The 22,271-nt window shown below is 38.4% G+C and overlaps 1 protein-coding gene across 9 annotated transcripts in view; it reads right to left on the bottom strand.

Moving 5' to 3' along the window:
* The window catches only part of LOC138754343 (tumor necrosis factor receptor superfamily member 5-like), a 63,013-nt gene that overhangs the window by 26,228 nt on the left and 14,514 nt on the right, over nt 1–22,271 (bottom strand). For 8 of the 9 annotated variants that reach the window (XR_011351675.1, XR_011351676.1, XM_069918499.1 and 5 more), the window contains exons 4-7: nt 21,754–21,820; nt 15,438–15,571; nt 13,840–13,865; nt 10,526–10,628 (exon numbers count right to left, since the gene is read on the bottom strand). Coding sequence is in view for 7 of the 9 variants with exons in the window: in XM_069918499.1 (XP_069774600.1) it covers nt 10,526–10,628; nt 13,840–13,865; nt 15,438–15,571; nt 21,754–21,820 (330 nt within the window). In the remaining 2 variants the exon portion in view is untranslated. The remainder of the gene's footprint in view (nt 1–10,525; nt 10,629–13,839; nt 13,866–15,437; nt 15,572–21,753; nt 21,821–22,271) is intronic. The other variant, XM_069918495.1, reaches the window with a different exon arrangement.

The following is a 22,271-nucleotide window of genomic DNA, read 5'->3' as shown; positions in this document are numbered from 1 at the left end:
TGGAGGTATAAAGGAATTGGACATCCATTGTGAAGAGGCAGTCCAGTTCGGAAAATCCAGTCATTGAAGAAATGGAGGGCATGGGAGGTATTATAGATTTTGCTGGGGAGGAATTGGACTGGGGAGAAAAGACTCTAAGGTATAATTAAACTAGTTCGGTGGCACAAGAGCAAGCAGAAACAATAGGTCTACCCAGAAGGGTTGTTTTTTTTTCTTTTGATCTGCCCATCTGATGATTACTTGCTGCAAGGAAGCTTATTTTGTTCCAAAATTCTGATGTCGGGCCTGAAAATGATGTGATCTGTCCATCAGAATCAACTGTGTGTAATGCTGGAGATGGCTTGGGAAAGAATGTGGATTCTCTTAATCCTCCCCATCAGTTTGAAGGGTTATGCAGAGACAAGTCCACATTGCCTACACATTGATTATTAATTCTGTTATACCTGTGTATTGGTCAATCCCGTGTAATAGTTCACCCTCATTTTTTGTCCCAAGAATCACAGGTTTTCTGTATGACCTGTGTTTTTTTTTGAAGAACTTTATTTATTGATTCATCAAAGTTATTGCATACAATAAGAAAAAAAAAAAATTATGAACAATAAAAATTTTATAAAATTAAAAATAGACCCCCCTCCCCCCCCTCTCAATAGAAACCCCCCTCCCCCCCTCTCAATAGAACCCCCCTCCCCTCCCCCCTCCCCTCCCCCCCTCCCCTCCCCCCTCCCCTCCCCCCTCCCCTCCCCCCTCCTCCCCTCCCCCCCCCTCCCCCATCCCCTCCCCCCTCCCCCCTCCCCCTCCCCCCTCCCCCCTCCCCCTCCCCCTCCCCCCTCCCCTCCCCCTCCCCTCCCCCCCTCCCCTCCCCCCCTCCCCTCCCCCCCTCCCCTCCCCCCTCCCCCTCCCCCCCTCTCCCCTCCCCTCCCCCCTCCCCCCTCTCCCCTCTCCCCTCCACTCCCCCCCTCCCCCCCTCCCCTCCCCCCTCCCCTCCCCCCTCCCCTCCCTCCCTCCCCCCTCCCCCCTCCCCCCTCCCCCCTCCCCCCTCCCCCTCCCCCCTCCCCCCCTCCCCCCTCCCCTCCCCCCTCCCCCTCCCCCCTCCCCCTCCCCTCCCCTCCCCTCCCCTCCCCTCCCCCCTCCCCTCCCCCCCCTCCCCTCTGAATGGACAACTAAAGCGGCATCATCTGCAAAGAGTAGTTCACGGACAAGTTGCTCTTGTGTCTTGGTGTGAGCTTGCAGCTGCCTCAGATTGAAGAGACTGCAATCCGTGCTATTAATATCAATCATATTAGCATTTTTCCATGTACTTGCTATACACTTTTTTGCTACGGATAAAGCTAAATATACAAAAGCAATCTGAAATCTATTTAATCCCAAATCTTTCAAAGGCTTCAACTTCCCCAACAAAAATACTGTCGGATCTAAAAGTATTTTAATATTATACAGATGTTCCGAAAACAATTGAATTGCTTTCCAAAAAGATTGTATATGTACACATAACCAAACAGCATGAAAAAAAGTTCCAACTGAATTACCGCACCTAAAACAAGAATCTGATTCACTAAAACCATATTTTTTTAAACTTTTCAAGTGTTAAATACAATTGATGTAAAAAATTATAATTAACCATTGCATAACGAACATTTATCGATCTAGTTACACAATCATGACAGATATCAAACCAGTCATCCTCAGAAAAAGTAGTTAATATCCTTTTCCCATTTAACCTTAGATCTATTCCATCCCTTTTTTTCCATACTTCTCTGTAATACTTGGTACATCAATGAAATGTATCCCTTCTTTGGTGCAGTCACAAGAAAAGATTCAAATTTAGTCAAATCAGGTAAAATCATGTTTCTACCAACTATTTGTTTTACTAGAGATCGAAGTTAATAATAAACAAATAAAGAATTCTCATTAATACCAAAATCTTCCCTCATTTGATTAAAAGATAAAAATTGACCTTCTTTAAAACAATCCCCCAAGTTTTTTATAACTTTAGATATCCAATGTAATAAGCATTGATTATACATTGAAAAAGGAAAAAGTTGGTTATTATATAACGGTGTTAAAGTCAGTAATTTACCCTTAGAACCTATCATTCTATTTTTCCTCATCCATAACTTCATTAAATGTTTTAGTATAGACACATTATATTGTTGTAATAAATTTAAATTCCACCGAAACAAAAATTGATGTGTTTCAAATTCAGAAATATTTGCCATCTCAATTTTAGCCCAACTAGGGGGCCATTCCAGGTCCATTAATAAACTAATAAATTTATTATTAAATTTATTAAATTATTAAATATAAATTTCCCCCAATGCATATTTCCAGGTTAACTTATTCAAAGCTACTCTCAGAAATTTACCCTTCCATAAAAATTCCCTAACCATTTTATTTAAATCTCGAAAAAAAATTCTTATTAAGTAAGCACGGAATTGATTGAAACAAATATTGTATATGTAGAAAAATATTCATTTTAATTGAATTTACTCTTCCAATTAAATTTATAGGAAGATCCTTCCACTTAATCAAATCAGCTTTAATCTTTTTAATTAACGGTACATAATTTAATTTATATAAAGATTGATAATCAACATCCACACTTATACCCAAATATTTAATTCAACCAGTCCACTTCAAATTAATAATATTCTTATAAACCGAATAATCTCCTTCACCTATCGGTAAAATTTCACTTTTTTCCCCAATTAACTTTATATCCAGACAAAGATCCATATTGTATTAAACGTTCCTTCAAGTGTAAAAGTGACTGAGCTGGGTTTGTTAAATACACCAAAACATCATCAGCAAATAGATTAATTTTATACTCCTCGTCTAAAACTCTCATACCTTGTATCTGTATATTTTGTCGTATCAACTGTGCTAAAGGTTCAATCACTAACGCAAACAAAGCTGGAGACAAAAGGCAACCTTGTCGAATTGAACGAGTTAATCTAAAAGGTTCCGAGATCTGACCATTTATCAATACCCTGGCTATTGGTTTATTGTATAAACCTTTAATTCAACGAATAAAAGAGGGACCAAAGTTAAATTTCTCTAAAACTTTAAATAAAAAGTTCCACTCAACTCTATCAAAAGCCTTTTCTGCATCAAGAGATATCACCATTGGATGGTCGGAGCACTGTCGATGTTCTTCTTTGGCTTGGCTTCGCGGACGAAGATTTATGGAGGGGGTAAAAAGTCCACGTCAGCTGCAGGCTCGTTTGTGGCTGACAAGTCCGATGCGGGACAGGCAGACACGGTTGCAGCGGTTGCAGGGAAAATTGGTTGGTTGGGGTTGGCAAATACTAGAGCGCATCGGATGTCCCCCAAAGTTCCTCAACATGATTATCCAACTGCACGAAAACCAACAAGGTCGGGTCAGATACAGCAATGAGCTCTCTGAACCCTTCTCCATTAACAATGGCGTGAAGCAAGGCTGTGTTCTCGCACCAACCCTCTTTTCAATCTTCTTCAGCATGATGCTGAACCAAGCCATGAAAGACCCCAACAATGAAGACGCTGTTTACATCCGGTACCGCACGGATGGCAGTCTCTTCAATCTGAGGCACCTGCAAGCTCACACCAAGACACAAGAGAAACTTGTCCGTGAACTACTCTTTGCAGACGATGCCGCTTTAGTTGCCCATTCAGAGCCAGCTCTTCAGCGCTTGACGTCCTGCTTTGCGGAAACTGCCAAAATGTTTGGCCTGGAAGTCAGCCTGAAGAAAACTGTCGATGTTTATTAATCAAACTAATTACTTGAAGAATATTATCTGAAGCATATCTATTCTTTATAAAACCTGTTTGATCAACATGTATCAACTTAGGTAAAAATTTAGTCAATCGATTCGCTAATCCTTTAGCTATTATTTTATAGTCTACATTCAACAAAGAAATTGGTCTATAATGAAGACACCTTTAACGGGTCTCTATCCTTCTTAGGAATTACAGTAATTAAGGCACTAGATTCAGGTAAATCATAATGTTCCTTAATCTGTCATAACACATCTCCAAATACTGTAGATAAATCATCATAAAATACCTTATAAAATTCAACCAAAAACCCATAATCACCAAGTGATTTTCCACTCGGCATTTCCAACATAGCCGATTAAATTTCCAAATCAGTAAAAGGAGCCTCCAGCTCCGATATGTCTTCTTCTCCTAATACGGTAATTTCAACACCGATTAAAAAAAGAGTCAATCGAACCTGTTTTTCCTCAGAAGTATATAATTTCTTATAAAATGAATAAAACTCATCATTAATCTCATTAGGTTTGTAAGTAATAGTCAAATTCCTTCTAACTGCATTAATAACCCTTGATACCTGTTCTTTCTTTAACTGCCATGCAAGTACCTTATGAGCTTTCTCACCCCATTCATAATACCACTGTTTAGATTTATTAATCAAACATTCAAATTGATAAGATTGCAATGTATTATATTTCAATTTCAATCTAGACAACTCTATCTTCTCATTTTCTGTCACATCTCTCTGAAATTCCTTTTCTAATTGATCAATCTGTTTCTCTAATTCAAGACTCTCGGTCAAATAGTTCTTTTTAACCTTAGAAGTATAACTAATTATTTGACCTCTCAAATAAGGTTTCATAGCATCCCACAATATAAATTTACTCTGAACAGAATTAACATTTTCTTCCAAAAAAAATTAATTTGTTTCTTAACAAATTCAATAAATTCCACTTTTTTTTAAACAACATCGTATTAAATCTCCAACGATAAGCTACACGAACTTTTTCAGAACTCTCGTAAGTAAAAAACAACAAAGATTGATCTGAAATTACCCTACTTTTATATTCTGCTTGCAATATTTTCCCCTGTAAATGTGCAGATACTAAAAAAAAATCAATTCTAGAAAAAGATTCATGTCTAAATGAATAAAAAGAAAAATCCTTCTCTGTTGGGTTAAGACGTCACCAGATGTCCACTAAATTAAAATCTTTCATCAAAGCTCGAATTTGAATTGCCATTTTTTAAACATTTTTTGGAAATTTATCTAGTAAAGGTTCCAAAACACAATTAAAATCTCCACCAACCAAAACATTTTCATTAGCTTGTCCCAAAAGCAGAAATGCATCTGAAATAAATACTTCATCATCCACATTCGGTGCATAAATATTAGGTAAAGTCCAAAATTCATCAAAAATCTTACAATTCAACTTAAGAATACGTCCTGCATTCATTTCCATTGATTGTAATTCAAAAGATAAGTTTTTATGTGTCAAAATTGCTACTCCCTTAGCTTTAGAAATAAAAGAAAAAAAAACATGTCCAACCCAATCCCTCTTCAATTTTACACTTTATTTTTCATTCAAATGCGTCTCCTGTAAAAAAGCAATATCAATCTTCATCTTTTTAATGTAAGCCAAAACTCGCTTACGCTTAAGCAGATTATTTAATCCTTGAACATTAAAAGTGGCAAATTTCAAATTCGACATATCTAATTACTAAATACCAAAAAATAGTCACAAAATTAATAATAACAAAAAAAAGAAAAATTTTCTCAAAATATATAGGCCCTCCAAATAGATAGTATTCGCTAATTTTAAAAAAATTGCCGAAGGGTAGTAACTCCCTAAAAAAACTGGGTGTGGATAACCCACTAGTGACTGATGACTAACAAAGAAGTTAGTGCAATCCCCTCCTCCCCAGCCAGCCAGTCAGAAATATTAACATATTACAAAAAAAATTCAAACTTTAAGATTCCAGTCCAGATAGTGAACTAGTTTCAAGAGTAGATGAACTCTTTCCATTCTGATTCTTCCCATTCCCATCCTTTCCATTTCTGCCATTTTGTCCATTTCCAAGTCCATCAGGTTTTCTTTTAGGAGATAATGGTGGACTCTTTCTTTGTCCTCTGACATCCGGTAACGAATTAGCAAAAACCATTGCCTCATGCTCACTCTCAAAGAATTGAAACTGATATTTTCCATAAAACACTTTCAACACAGCAGGATAACGAAAAGCAAATTTGTAACCTTTATGCCATAAAACATCTGTATCTGAATTAAATTCACGTCGGCGTCTGATGATATCTTGGCTCAAATCAGGATAGAAGAAAACTCTACTATTCTGAACCATCATTGGGGCTGGTCTTTGTCTTGCATTTTGAACTGCAAGTCAAAGGATTGTCTCTCTGTCCAAACAATTCAAACAACGAACTATCACAGCTCTTGGCGGCTGACCGGATAAAGGTGGTCTTCTTAAAGCTCTATGTGCTCTTTCCAATACCAATCCATCAGGACTCTTCCCCCAACATTTGGAGAATCCAATTTGTAAAAAATTTAATGGGATCTTGACCTTCTATACCTTCTGGCAAACCCACAATTTTCACATTATTTCTTCTGCTTTGATTTTCCAAATAATCAATTTTACTTGTTAACTCTTTTTTCTGGGCTCCTAAATCTTTAACTGATTTTTCCACCTTCACTATTGTTTCTGTATTTGATTGTACCTGCTGTTTACATTCAGAAAAAGAAGCTTCAAATTTTTTGAAGTTTTCCCGGTTTTCTTTAACTTCTGCCTTAACCACATTGAAGTCTGAAATTATATCAGTATTCATTTGAACCACCTGATTCAATTGACCAGTAATAACATCCAGAAAAGAAGCAGTACCTTCAAGCATCATATAAACAGGCTGAGGTGCAGTTTGGAATGCAGGATCCGGTTCCATGATTTGTAACTCACTTTCTTCCAGTTCTTCTTCCATTTCCTGTACAGATAAGGTAAGTCCTCTTCTTGTTGCTCTTCAAAAGGTAGCATTCCGATCGTTTTGGACACCCAACAACGACTCCCCGACTTCCTCAGGGGGTCGTTGTTGTCGTTCCCCCCCCCCACCCCCGCAGACCATTTTTTAATAAAATAACGGAAATCTCCGTAGTTGACAGCACCACCCAAGCGTATAGATGCTGCAGACTGCGTGTCTACCGTCGGGATCTTCTTCCTCCGTGCTCCCATCTCTTCCAACGGAAAAGTTCTTTGTAGCAGGCCTCCAGAGTCGTGCCCGATTTCTCGGGAGCGCGCTCTTTCCTCTGCAGAACGGGTCAAACCAGCGCCATCTTGAGACTGGTGAGTAACTGTTACCTTAGGTTTTGTCCCCACCGGCGATCGTTGAAGCTTGGGGATCGCTGAAAACAGATCAGAGGCTGTTCCAGGTTGTTTAGGCTTCAATTCTTCTGCACTTCGAAACTGTATTTTCTTTTGTAAATGAGACTTAGTTTTTTTTTTACATTAGTAGCCATAATAGCTCATCAAAATATCAAACTAAAAATTTAAAAAAGGGTTTAAAAAATGGGCATTTAAAAATCTGACCAAAGAGGGCAGGGATTACACGTCTGATCTTTATGTCATCTTGCCACACCCCCGTGTGACCTGTGTAAAAGTCAATCCCCCCCCCCCCCCATATTTGGGCATGAGTGCCCGCCCATCCGAGCTCCTGACTCCCCAACCATGAACCCTCACCTTGACCGCCCATCCATCCGAACTTACGATTGCCCTACCATCCGAGCTTCCTACGCCCCAACCGCAGACCCATACCACAGCCACTGATGACCCAACCAGGAACCTTCCCCCCACCCCACATCCCCCCACCCCACCCCCTCACCCCGCTGCTTGAACATCAGAATTCCTGACACCATGGCCAGACTCTTTCCTTGGCCCCGGCTGCCCAACCATCTGATCTACTGACTCCCCGAATGCCTGTTATCACCTGTTCCCAGCCATCCGAGCTCCTAACACCTTGAACAACACAGGTACTAACCAGGTCAAAAGTATGACCCATGTGAAAATTGACCCCCCAAATATAATCTGAAATATTGGTTCCCAAAACTTTATTATATGAGAATTTTCTTTGGCTTGGCTTCGCGGACCAAGATTTATGGAGGGGTAATGTCCACATCAGCTGCAGGCTCGTTTGTGGCTGACAAGTCCGATGCGGGACAGGCAGACACGGTTGCAGTGGTTGCAAGGGAAAATTGGTTGGTTGGGGTTGGGTTTTTCCTCCTTTGTCTTTTGACAGTGAGGTGGGCTCTGCGGTCTTCTTCAAAGGAGGTTGCTGCCCGCCGAACTGTGAGGCGCCAAGATGCACGGTTTGAGGCGATATCAGCCCAATGGCGGTGGTCAATGTGGCAGGCACCAAGAGCTTTCTTTAGGCAGTCCTTGTACCTCTTCTTTGGTGCACCTCTGTCTCGGTGGCCAGTGGAGAGCTCGCCATATAACACGATCTTGGGAAGGCGATGGTCCTCCATTCTGGAGACGTGACCTACCCAGCGCAGTTAGATCTTCAGCAGCGTGGATTCGATGCTGTCAGCCTCTGCCATCTCGAGTACTTCGATGTTGGAGATGAAATCGCTCCAGTGAATGTTGAGGATGGAGCGGAGACAACGCTGGTGGAAGCGTTCTAGGAGCCGTAGGTGATGCTGGTAAAGGACCCATGATTCGGAGCTGAACATGAGTATGGCAAGGGCTCTGTATACGCTAATCTTTGTGAGGTTTTTCAGTTGGTTGTTTTTCCAGACTCTTTGCCTTGGCGAGTTTGTTGTCTATCTCGTTGTCGATCCTTACATCCGATGAAATGGTGCAGCCGAGATAGGTAAACTGGTTGACCGTTTTGAGTTTTGTGTGCCCGATGGAGATGTGGGGGGGCTGGTAGTCATGGTGGGGAGCTGGCTGTTGGAGGACCTCCGTTTTCTTCAGGCTGACTTCCAGGCCAAACATTTTGGCAGTTTCCGCAAAACAGGACGTCAAGCGCTGAAGAGCTAGCTCTGAATGGGCAACTAAAGCGGCATCGTCTGCAAAGAGTAGTTCACGGACAAGTTGCTCTTGTGTCTTGGTGTGAGCTTGCAGGCGCCTCAGATTGAAGAGACTGCCATCCATGCGGTACTGGATGTAAACAGCGTCTTCATTGTTGAGGTCTTTCATGGCTTGGTTCAGCATCATGCTGAAGAAGATTGAAAAGAGGGTTGGTGCGAGGACGCAGCCTTGCTTCACGCCATTGTTAATGGAGAATGGAGAAGAATATAGTGTAGTATTTTAAGCCAGTGCCATCTGCAAACACGATGATTCTTCCCCAGTCCCACATTGCTGTTTATTTCTTCCACAGCAAATTTGTAAATAATTTCATTATAATCAGCAGTGCAATCCATTCCCCCCTTACAACAAGTGCCACTGGTTTCAGGTTATGTTCCTGATATATGTGCCGTTATTGGACCTTAAGATTGAGAACACCAATCCAATTCAGAAATCACAAATACATTCAAGAAAAAGAAACTGGCGCTTTGTCTAATTTTCATCAAATGACACATGTGACTCCCGTGCTCATTTTCAGGATTATCCAATTTAATAACCAGTATGGTTCAGTGAGGATTCTTCACAGATTGCTTCTAATGTACAGTTTAGTGGTCTTGATGACATCTGCATTAAAAGCACTCGACGCCAATGCTGCAATTCTCCACTCAATGTAATTTCTTAGCAACTCTGTTTATGACATTGAAATGTATAAACTTCAGAGACCAACCTCCTCAGAATTTAGATTGATGGAAGACAATTAACCTGAAAATAAATGTTCCAAAGTACATACATTTAAATTAATTAAATTAAATGTAGATATACAGCACCATTTCTGCCCATGAGTGCCAGCCAATTAACCTACATCTCCAGTACCTTTTGAACATTGGGAGGAAACCAGAGCCCCTCAAGGAAAATCCAGACAGACACAGGGAGAACGTACATATAGAGCAGGACTCGAACCCTAGTCCTGATTGCTGGCATTGCGCTATAATGCGAACTAGTAACACGTTACAAATCCTTGCATCGATGTAAATTAATAATATATAATGGCAACAATTCAAAACAAAACCATTTCATCAATTTAAATAGAAGGGAGAAACAATAATTATACCTCATTGAATAAGGGAAACATCCCTAATGAAATACATTTTGTGAAATGGAAAGACAGCTTAGCACCAACTCATATGCAATGGGTACAGGACACGAGTTTGGAAAAAAAAAATCTAACATTAAAGAGATCAAAATTGAATTTGATAAGATATGGAGCTTATTCATGGACTATTATCACAATTTGAAAACATAGGCAGTGATGCTCTGAGGGTTTCCAGTCCGATGTGCAGAAGCTGAGACTCGATTCTTTACATATTTGTTGGTGACTGTGATTTTCTTTTTTTTTTAAATTTTCCATTATAAGTAGTAGAGATTAGTTCAATTAGATAGCAATGAGTATGCCATATTAGAATATGAGGTGAGTATAAGTTTCTACTTTATTCGAGCAATGTATAAATCACTAATAATTCATATTCTGTATTACATTACACAAGTTATATAACGAATATGTAGACAATATATAACATATATTTCTCCCTACCAAATCAATAAAAATATTGGTTAACTTTAACAAAAATTCACAACTGCAGCACTTTTGAAAGTTAAAGAAAATGAATTCTTGCTTGCATTTGGTGATTGTCTCAAATGTTAGCTATTGACTGCTTACCTTGTGGACACATGGAACAGCAAAGATTATTGTGGACATATTCGCCTGTATGACAAGCAGCTACTGTCGGAAATTGATACACCAGGAGCAGAATAAGAAAAATCTGTAATTAAACAAATATAACAGGTGCCATGAGCCCAAAGGACCCCAAAACCCAGCAGCAATAGACATTCACCAACTTCAACCATGAAAATAGAATCAAACTTTAACTTCACTCTATTCTTATACTCTATACTAACCCAAATTACCCCCTTCTAATTCTAAGCGCACGTGTATGTAATGTGTGTGTGTGTGTGTGTGTGTGTGTGTGTGTGTGTGTGTGTGTGTGTGTGTGTGTGTAAATTCAAGAAAAGTTGTTTGGTTCACAGTTCAATCTCACTTCTCCTTCTTCCAAGTTCTCTGGTCGCAGGCAATCACCGTACTGTGCACAGAATTTAACATGTGTCAAGTTTACCAGGCTTTGGTGCTTGAAAGGTCAACGTTTACCGCTCAGGAAGGTTCTTATAGGGTTTGCAGAGAGAGATATATGTTGCTCCAGGATTTCCACAACTGAGGTACCACCACTAGTCATCTCAGGGTCTCGCTGATGAAACTTGCCCCATCAGGGTCTTCTAGATGGTAACTTCTTTCTTCAAGCTACCACAGAGTTTCATTCCTTCCTCTATTTCAAGAGAAACATCAGACAGATAGCACTTCCAGCCATCTACTGCTCTGGAACTTGCTTTCGTCAGTTTCAAACAGTTTTCCCTGGATTGCACTTTTCAGTTACTTGTCAGTGTCCCACACAATGATTGACTGACCTGCTTACTCAACTCTCTCTTTCCAACTGAAACTCCAGAGAGCATGTGACTCGTGTCTTGCAAAACCCCCACGCTCCCATCTGTTGTTAGATAAACAAAATCCAGGAGTGACCTTTCTATAAGCACTTTGCAGAAAGGGTACTGATAGACAGCATGACTCCAGCAAGACAATGGTCAAGCATTTCATGACTCAGTTCAATTAACACCTACTTGTGAAAGGTACTTACATTCTCCAGAGATCCTGCAATGGGAATTTTTCAATCTTTCAAATAAGATCAGTTTTAAAATGTGTGTATGTACGTGACCAACTCTAAATCTTATAAATTCTCCCCAAATATTAATATTGTTACACGGGAAAGAAAAGTTATTTTGACTGTGGATTTACAAATTATTTCACTTTGGTCTACAATGAGCAGATATATGGCATAGGTTTAAAGTGAAGGAGGAGAGATTTAACAGATCTAACAAAGCTAAAGGGTCACTTTTTGTTTTAACAAGAGAATGGAGGGTGTATGGAACAGTCTGCCGGAAGTCTGGACAACATCCTCGTAAACCTTCTCTGCACTCTTCTCTCTTATTGATATTATGTGATCAAAAATGCACACAATACAGGTATTGCTTAACGTCTACAATACGTTCTGTGAAATTGGGCATATGCGATGTGGACACTGTGCAAACACGATATTAATGTATATATTTAGCAAAGCTAGATGGGATACTGAATGTGTGCTAATTTAAACTAATTTTTTTCCAGTTTTTAAAGTTTTATGTGAACACTTTCTTAGCCTATATCACACACAATTTAACAAAGAGGATCAAGGCCATCCACATCACTGTTCTCAACTTCCTCCTACTGTTCCACTGGAAGAGTTTCAGATAGAATAACCTCCATGGATGAACGGACGCTCTGTAATGCCTGAAGGACCTGGCTGAGGCTCGTCTTGGGGAGGTGTTGGCTTCTTCAGGAATATAATCAGTGTTGTTTACCTAGTTTGCTTTTTTTTTCTTCATAAATTTCTTTATATGCAGCAAACACTGCATGAGGTTTCCTCTCTTTCAGTGAAAAGCATTCAGTGTTTGTATACATCTCTTCAGCAAGCTGTTAAGGTCTTCAAAGAATATGGCTAATCCCTTAACAGTGAACCCCTTCTTCAGTTTCCTTTTCCCTTGCCTCTTTTCAGCTATTCACTCTTGCTCCAGCTCCAGCAATTCTTCATTTGTTAGTTCCTCAGGAACCACGTCTAGGAGTTCTTCAATGTCCTCATCATCTATGTCTAGGTTCAGGTTGTTGGTTGCCATGTCAACAACAGCCCTATTAATCCCTGTAATCTTATCATACAGCTTCAGTATTTTTTTTCCATATACCATTCATGCACTCTTTGATCACATTATCCCAGGCCCTAGCAAGATTCTTTACGCAGTGGAAAATGTTGTACTCCTTCCAGAACTGCATCAGTGTCTTGCCAGTGTCATCAGTTGCAACAACAACGCTGCAAATAACCCCTTAGTCTATTGGCTGGATTAAAGAGGAGGTGTTTGGTGGGAGGAACACCACTTTGATGTTGTGGTGGAGGTCACCAATGTAAGGGGAGTGTCCTGGAGCATTGTCTACAATTAGCAAAATCTTGAAAGGTATGCCTTCTTCCAAGCAGTACTTCTCCATTTCACTGGCATAATAATCGAGAAGGGCATCCTGAAACAGCATTTGTGTCATCCAGAACTTTTTATTGCTCCTGTAATAAACTTGTAAGGTGTACTTGAAAGGCCTGGGATTTTCACTATACCAAATAAGAAATAGCTTTAACTTAGAGCCAGCAGATTTCAGATTTATTGTCAGAGTACATACATGACATCATATACAAACCTGAGATTCCTTTTACCTGCAGGCATGTGGAACCCTCATAGCAGTGCATTGACAGTACTTAGCTCAACCAAAGGTCTAACACAGCTGGGGAATTAGTGTGATCCAGCCAATTTGTACTGTGATGAGCTTATCTTATTTAACAATTCTTTTTCAACAGAATTCAATCTTGTATCACTTGAAAATATATATACAGGGCACAATGGGATTTCCAGGCCAGTAATTCCTGCACCAATACTGCCAAATTAATCCTTCCATTGCATTGCATTGCAAACATACACTGAACTAATAGTGTTAGAGCATTGGCTGATGTTCACAAGGTCTGGAGCTGAATTGTAGTAATGCAAGATGGGAGGGGAAAAAAAATAGAAAACTTAATTTGAATACATCATGTCAGTGAATGGAGAGGTGTTGTTGAATGAATAAGTATACCACCTGTGCATTTGGAGGGGCTGTACTCGTGCATCAAACCAACCACATTAAAACTGAAAGGACATAATCACATGACCAGACAGCTTGGTAATCTACACTGGAAAGATGGCATTATTAACACCAGTAGATAATAAAGAGTAACTTTCTGTATTTTAATTTAATTATCTGAAATGTTACTATCACTGGTAGTACATTGGTGAAGGAATCTAATGCATTTTTACCTTTTTGACTGCTTCATTCCTGGGACCTGAAAATAAAAGAATAATGTAAGTTTCCTTCTGTAAGGTATCTGCAGAACTGACATTAGTTTGCTGGCATTAGCTACATCCCACCATTACAATCTACACCACCCAGCACACACTATTCGCTGCTGCCATCAAGAAAGAGGTACAAGTGCCACAAGACTTACACCATCAGGTTCAGGAACAGCTGCAAACACAATAGAAAATTCTTACTTTTGCACTTTATTGATCTTTGTTCCTCCCTATATTGCACAGTTTGTTAACATTTATCTATTTGTTTAAACATGTACATTGAGTTAGTTTTTTTTTGCACTGCCAATTAGTGATAATTCTGCCTCGCTATCAGGAAAAAGAATCTCATCAAAGGCTTAGTAGTGGAGATGGTCATGAACTTCAAATTCCTGGGTGTCATCATCTATGAGGTTCTGTTCTGGAGCCTCCATGTCACTGCAATCATGAAGAAGGCTCACCAACACCTACACTTTGTGAGGTGTTTGAGGAGACTTGGTACATCACTGAAGACTCTTGTAAACTTCTATAGGTGTACCTAGGAGAACATTTTAACTGATTGCATCACTGTCTGGTACAGAGGTGCCAACTCTCAGGACAAAAAAAAGCTCCAGAAGGTTGTTAACTTGGCCTACAACATCACAAGCACCAGACTCCACTTCATCGAGGACGACTACAAGAGACGATATCTTGAAAGATATCCTCAAAGACCCCTACAACCTAGGCCATGCCATCTTCACTCTGCTACCATTGGGAAAAAGGTACAGGAACCTAAAGCCGAGGACTCAGTGGCACAAGGACAGCCTCTTCCTCCTGCCATCAGATTCTGAAATCATCAATGAACCAAAGACACCACCTTACTTTTCATACACTTTAAAAAAATTTATTGTTGTAAGGTAGTTTATGTGAATGCTTGCACTACGATGCTGCCACAAAACACCAAGTTTCGTGACTTGTTCGTGACAATAAATTATGATTCTGATAAATCTGAAATGAGCTCATGAGCAATTGTTTAAAATCCAACACAAAATTGTTGACAGCGTGAAAGGCAGCTTTAGGCTGCTTTGATGAAATGAGCTGAAAGATGGCAGATGAAGTTCAGTCTAGACAAATGAAGTGAAGCATTTTGGGAGCACCAATAAGGCTCGGACAGACACCATAAAGAGTAGGATTTTAAAGAGTACTGAGGAACAGGGGAGGTAACTCAAGACTCACATCACCAGTCATGTGGTCTAGATCTTTGAAGGTGGCAACGGCGGTAGACAATGTTGTAAGGAAGGCATAGGTGATACAGGCCTTGATTATTCGGGCAATGAATATTGAACTTGAAAGAATATGCTCCAGTTTTGTATGCAGTTCCTGTTACCATACTTTAGGAGATTTACTATGATGGTGTAGGAGATGGAGCAGTTCAGTTATGAGGAGTTATTTAGTACAGAGTGCCCACTGGAGGTGTGGATACAAGGGCCAAATGGTCCATCTCCATGATGTATGATCCTATGATTCAAATATGTATTGGAGGAAATGATAGAAATAATCTTTTTCAATGTATGAAAGTAATCCCAAACCTGAGATTGAGAGGAGTTCTTCCCATCTTGCTTGGTATGTTATACTGGCAATAATCAAGAAGATTAAAGGCAAAGCATATTGCAATGACTTTAGGTCCTTTGCTCCAATCAAAACATGGAATATCTGTTGATACCTGTAAAAAGGTGATGAGATCACAATCACAGTGAGATGTTCCAATAATAATGTACCTTCCAAGAATGGTATAATTTAACAAACAATTTGCTCATGTAGTCCACTCTCATTTTTTTAAACTTTATTTATTTGTTCAAAAAACAAATAACATATGACATATACAGCAATTAAACATGAACATTTATATATATATATATATATATATATATATATAAAAATAAATAAAAAAGAAAAGAAAAAAAAGAACCCCCCCCTTCAGCCAACTCTCCTAAGGAGAGCCATAAAACAAGAAAGAATATTTAAAAAAATTAAGTATACATATTAAAATCTAATCAATATAAATTGAAATGTAAATATTCCGAGTATAACAGCCACTTATTAATAAAAAAATTATAATTTTCCTGCAAAACATACATAATTTTTTCCATTATTAAGCAATATTTCATCTCATTATACCATCTATTAATATCAATCATATTTGTATCTTTCCACGTACTAGCAATACATTTTTTCGCTATGGATAAAGCTAAATATACAAAAGCAATCTGGAATTTATCTAATCCCAAGCCTTTCAGAGGTTGTAAACTACCCAATAAAAATACTGTTGGATCTAAAACTATTTTAATCTTATACAGATATTCTAAAATTATTGAATTTTCTTCCAAAAAGATTGTATATGTACACATGACCTAACAGCATGAAAAAAAGTTCCAACCGTATCACCACATCTAAAACACAAATCTGATTTATTAAAACCATATTTTTTTAATTTTTCAGGTGTCAAATATAATTGATGTAAAAATTGTAATTAATCATTGCATAATGTGCATTTATCAATCTAGTTACACTATCATAACAGATATCTAACCAATCCTCTTCAGAGAAAATAAAACCAATATCCGCTTCCCATTTAATTTTTGATCTATCCCAACCCTTTTTATCCATACCATCCTGTAATATTTGATACATAAATGAAATATACCCCTTCTCTGGTATCTTCATAAGAAAAGTCTCAAATTTAGTCATTTTAGGTAAAATCATATCTCTATCAAACATACATTTTACCAAAGATCGAATTTGATAATAAAGAAATAAAGAATTCTTATCAATACCAAAATCTTCCCTCATCTGATTAAAAGATAAAAACTTACCCTCTTTAAAACAATCTCCCAAATTTTTCACACCTTTAAATCACCAATGCAATAAACTTTGATTATGTATTGAAAAAGAAATAAGTTGATTATTATACAACAGAGTCAAAGTCAATAATTTACCCCTAGAACCTATCATTTTGTATTTCTTTATCCATAACTTCATTAAATATTTTAGTATAGGCACATTATATTGTTGTAACAAATTCATATTCCACCTAAACAAAAATTGATGTATTTTAAATTCAGAAATACTTGCCATCTCAATTTTAGCCCAACTAGGAGGCCATACCAAATCCATCAATGAACTAATAAATTTAAGTTGGGTTGCCTCATAATAATTTTGAAAATGTGGTAAATGTAATCCCCCTAACTCATATTTCCAAGTTAATTTATTCAAAACTACTCTCGAAAATTTACCCCTCCATAAAAACTCCCTAACCATTTTATTTAAATCTCAAAAAAAAAATTTTATCAAGTAAATACGGAATAGATAGAAACAGATATTGTATACGCGGAAAGATATTTATCTTAATTGTATTTATCCTTCCCATTAAATTAATAGGTAAATCTTTCCATTTAATCAAATCAGTTTTGATCTTTTTCATTAACAGAATATAATTTAAATGAAATAAAGATTGATAATTAACATTCAGAATTATACCCAGATATTTAATTCGGTCAGTCCACTTCAAATTAATAATATTCTTATAAACTGAATAATCTCCTTCACTTACTGGTAATATTTCACTTTTTTCCCAGTTAACTTTATATCCAGCACATTCAAATGTGTTTCTTGTAAAAAGGCAATATCAACTTTCATTTTCTTAATATATGCCAAGACTTGCTTACGTTTAATCGGACTCTTTAATCCTCAAACATTAAAAGTAGCAAACCACAACTTTGACATATCTACTATTATTACTAAATATCAATAATATCTTTATATAGAAACTTAAATCAACGTATATAGGCCCTCCAATAAAAAAAGATCACAAATTAAAAAAATTTTAAAAATTAAAAAAAAAGAATAAAAAATAATAAAGAAAAAAAAAAGAAAATCCCCTCCCCAAAAAAAACTACCAAAAGGTAATAATCCCCTAAACAAAAATTGGGTGTGGGTCACCTACCAGTGGCTGATGACTAGTAAAGAACTTAGTGCATATCTCTCCCTCCCCAGCCAAACAGTCAGTATCAAAATCTCATAATAACGAAAGAAAAAATAGAATAAAAAAACATTCTTCTTTTCATCCAGAAGATTCCAATCTCAAAGATCCCATTTCAGAAGGAGGTAGACTCTTTCCCTTCCCATTTTTCCCATTTCTGCCATTTCTTCCGTTTCCAGAGCAACCAGATTTTCCTTTAGGAGATAATGGTGGATTAAAATCGTTGCTTCACGATCAGTTTCAAAAAACCAAAATTGATAGACTCCATAAAACACCTTCAACGCTGCAGGGTAACGAAAAGTAGACTTATAACCTTTATGGCACAAAACTTCTTTAACTGGATTGAATCAACGTTGACGTTGAATGACCTCTTGACTCAGATCAGGATAAAAAAAGACTCTGCTATTCTGAATCAATAATGGGGTTTGTCGTTGTCTCGCATTTTGTACTGCAAGTCGAAGTCTTGCTTCTCTATCCAAATAACTCAAAAATCGAATTATTACCATGTCCTTAGAGATACTGATTTCTTTATTATTTCAAATTTATGCAAATCACTGACCAGTAGAAACACTGACAAAAACTCAACAATTCAAAGATGCATATTTTCCAAAAGAGGAGAGAATTTAAAAGGTGGGATTTGTAATTCCTAGTGCAGGATTCCCTGAAGGTTAACTTGCTGATTGAGCCAGTAATAAGGAAGGCAAATGCAATATTAGCATTCATTACAAGAGGACTAGAAAGTGAAAGCAAGGTTTTCTAAATCATTGGTCAAATTTTGGGCCTCATACCAAAAGAAGGATGTGCTGATATTTGACAAGGTCCAGAGCAGGTTTCCGAGTATGATCCCAGGGAAGAGAGGGCATGAATGAGTGTTTGATCGCTCTGGGCCTGAATTTGCTGGAGTTTCAAAAGATGTGGGAGATCTCATTGAAACCTGTTGAATATTGAAAGGCCTGAATAAAGTGGTTGTGGAGAAGAAATTTCCAGCAGTGGGAGTGTCTAGGACCAGAATGCACAGCCTCTGAATAAAAGGATATCCCTTGAGAACAGAGATGAGGAAAAATATCTTCAGCCAGAGGGTGGTAAATGTGTAAAATCCATTGCTACAGATGGCGGTGGAGGCCAAATCATTGTATGCATTTAAAGCAGAGGTCAAAGATGATAATGATCAGGTGTTAATTGTCCTCAACATTGTACCCTATACCATTATGAGCTCCCGTTTTAGTAAGATGGGATTATCACTTAAGGGATAGTGTAGACAGGAGTGACTGAATGGTCACAGTTAACATTTCACACAAGTTCCATCACAACACAAGTCATAGCCCAGCAACAATTCGATACATTGGAAGAACTGAGGGAAAGTTTGTCACATCCTGTTCCAGATTCGATACATTTGCAAAGACATTGTGATTTTGCAGAGGGAGAACCATTCTGGCGGCTGAAGAGAAAGCAGCCATTCTGCGGAATTCAGATAAAGCCGGCTCTGTAAACATCTGGGCCTTTTTGGTGGATTGACCTGTGCCAGGAGGGTCTTTTTGGGAAGCAAAGTGCTTCATTTTGATTGTGACTAACAGTGGAGGTCACTTCAACACTGAATTTGAAAGACTGAACTTTGAAGTAATTTTCTGGATTTTGGCCTGGACTGTTAATGGTTTGGGAAGGACACAGACACAGACACACACAGAGAGCTGGGGATAAATCTAAAAGTTAAGACTATAGTTTAAGAGTTAGAAATAAAATGAGTTTTGTTTTAAAATTAAACACTGTCTGCTCATTATGCACGGTTCATAACAATACACACAGAACTTCCACTTGCTGTTGCCAAACAGGTACTACTTGGAAAAAAAAAGTATTAAATAAATATAAAAGATAGTTAATAAATATTCAGTTACCATCATGCAAGAAATAATAGTGGTGTTATAATAGAGCAGATAATTCTACTTTGGTGTTGGTATAGTTTATGTGTTCAAGAGTCGAGGATCATTTTTTAAAATTAAATTACAGCATGGTAACAGGCCATTTTGGCCCACAAGTCCATGCTGCCCAATTTACACCCATCTGAATGTTTCAGTGTTCACCTCCATAAAGAATAGAAACCTGCCTCATTCAAATTCTCCTCATGTGACAGATATAAAATCCCAGTAGCCAGCCTGCTAAATATTTCCACTTGCTCCATTGAAAGTACAGGTATCCCTGTATGACATAGGAACATAGGAAGTAGGAACAGGAGTAGGTCAAAAATGGCCCATCGAGCCTGCTCCACCATTCAATACGATCATGGCTGATCTAATTTATGACCTAACTCCACCTACCTGCCTTCTCCCCATATCCCCTAATTCCTCTATCATGTAAAAATTTATCTAACCGAATTTTAAATATGTTTAATGAAGCAGCCTCACCCACTTCACTGGATAGAGAATTCCAAACATTCACTACTCTCTGGGAAAAACTATTTTTCCTCATCTCTGTCCTAAATCTACTCCCCCGAATCTTGAGACTGTGTCCTCTCGTTTTAGTTTCCCCGGCCAGCTCAAAAAACCTTCCTACATCTATCCTATCCATACCCTTCATAATCCTACATGTTTCTATAAAATCTCCTCTCATTCTTCTGAACTCGAGCAAATACAATCTTAGACGATTTAATCTTTCATCATAAGTCAACCCTTCATCCCAGGGATCAACCTAGTAAACCTCCTCTGGACCGTCTCCAAAGCCAGTATATCCTTCCTCAAATATGGAGACCAGAACAGGACACAGTACTCCAGGTGTGGTCTCACCAGTACCTTATACAATTGCAACATTACCTCCCGACTCCTGAATTCAATTCCTCTAGCGATGAAGGCCAACATTCCATTTGTCTTCTTAATAACCTGCTGCACCTGCAACCTAACTTTTTGTGATTCTGACTGAAAAGTGTTTGGCTATTTGAGGTATGTGTCATCAATTTACAAGCCTGTACTTGCAACAGTGCTAAACATACTAGTCACCACCCAAAATGCATCTTGTACATCCTCATAATTCACTCCGTGATTTGTTGGTTTCAAAGAACCCCAGCAGTTTTCAGCATATTGCACTTAAGCTAGAGTGGCGAATGCAGGTGAGCATTTGGTGGACATCAGTAGTTTTCTAAATCTTGCAATCCTTAATAATGTGACCCAATAATAGTTATCTTTGGATTTACAACATATGCCATAGAGGACACAGGAGCTATAGTGGAGTGAAACTGATGAAGTTGTCTGGTTAGAAGATCAGATTCCTTGTCCGGGGAGTCAGCGGTGGAGGAGATCAAAAACTTCAAATTCCTGGACATCTGTTCTGGAGCACATGGATGCAATCACTGAGAAGGCTTGCCTGTGTCTACACTTTTTGAGGAGATTTGGTACAGAATGCTCTCCTCGCTACAGGTGTACCATGGAGAGCATTCTGGCTGGTTGCACCATGTCTGGTACGGAGATGCCAATGCTCAGGACAAGAAAAAAAACCTCCAGAAGATTGTTAACCGGGCCTGTGAACACTGAAACATTCAAATTTTTCTAGACGACTTGACTGGATTGATGCAGAAAGGATGTTTCCTTTGCTGAGTGGCCTTAAACTGGCTCAAAATATGGGAAAGGCCACCATACACTGAGGAGGAATATCTTCAGTAAGAGGGAGAAGAATCTACTCTTCACTATTCTTTAGGACCATGGAGGATCTTCACAAATCAGCCATCATCTTCTTAAAAGGTGAAGCAGATAGAGGGTTGAATGTCTGATTCCTGGTCTGTTTCATATGCTCCTATTAGACCATAGACATTGCAGAACTTAATCTAAAAATATCATCCAAATGTACAGCACAAGTAGTTATACATGCATTTCATTCCTTACCCACTTCTTTCTTTGATGGAGTCCAAGCCATGCCACCTTCTGTTCAAATCATGATTCCTCAGATCTGCTGAAGGAAAATGACAACAAATCAAACATAAAAACTGCCTCTCTGTCTAGTGAATAGTGTTCTTATATTTGATAAGCATACTTTTCTTTCTTGCTTCCATGGTTTCTTACACCACCTTTGTTTTTTGCAGCTTGGATACCAGATTCATCTAAATGATACCAGATCCATCTAAATGATCCATCTAAATGGCTTCACTGTTATTAGAACCTTTTGCTTTTTAATTAACGACACAGCAACATGCACACAATACAGGAATATCCCCTCTTTTGATAAACTCGGAACAAATTAGAATGTACTGCACACATTGTGGGAACACAAATCCACCATGTCCTTTGCTTACCCTATTTAACCATATAACAATTACAGTATGGAAACAGGTCCCTCTAATCCGCAACGATTTAAGAGAACTCCACTAGTTCCACCTACCCATTCCCTGTCAATAACTCTCCAA

This window comes from Narcine bancroftii, chromosome 2, assembly GCF_036971445.1.
Source record: "Narcine bancroftii isolate sNarBan1 chromosome 2, sNarBan1.hap1, whole genome shotgun sequence".
In the NCBI taxonomy this organism is placed as follows: Eukaryota; Metazoa; Chordata; class Chondrichthyes; order Torpediniformes; family Narcinidae; genus Narcine; species Narcine bancroftii.
Note: the sequence above shows the minus strand (reverse complement) of the source record. Positions and strands in the feature narration are given on the sequence as shown.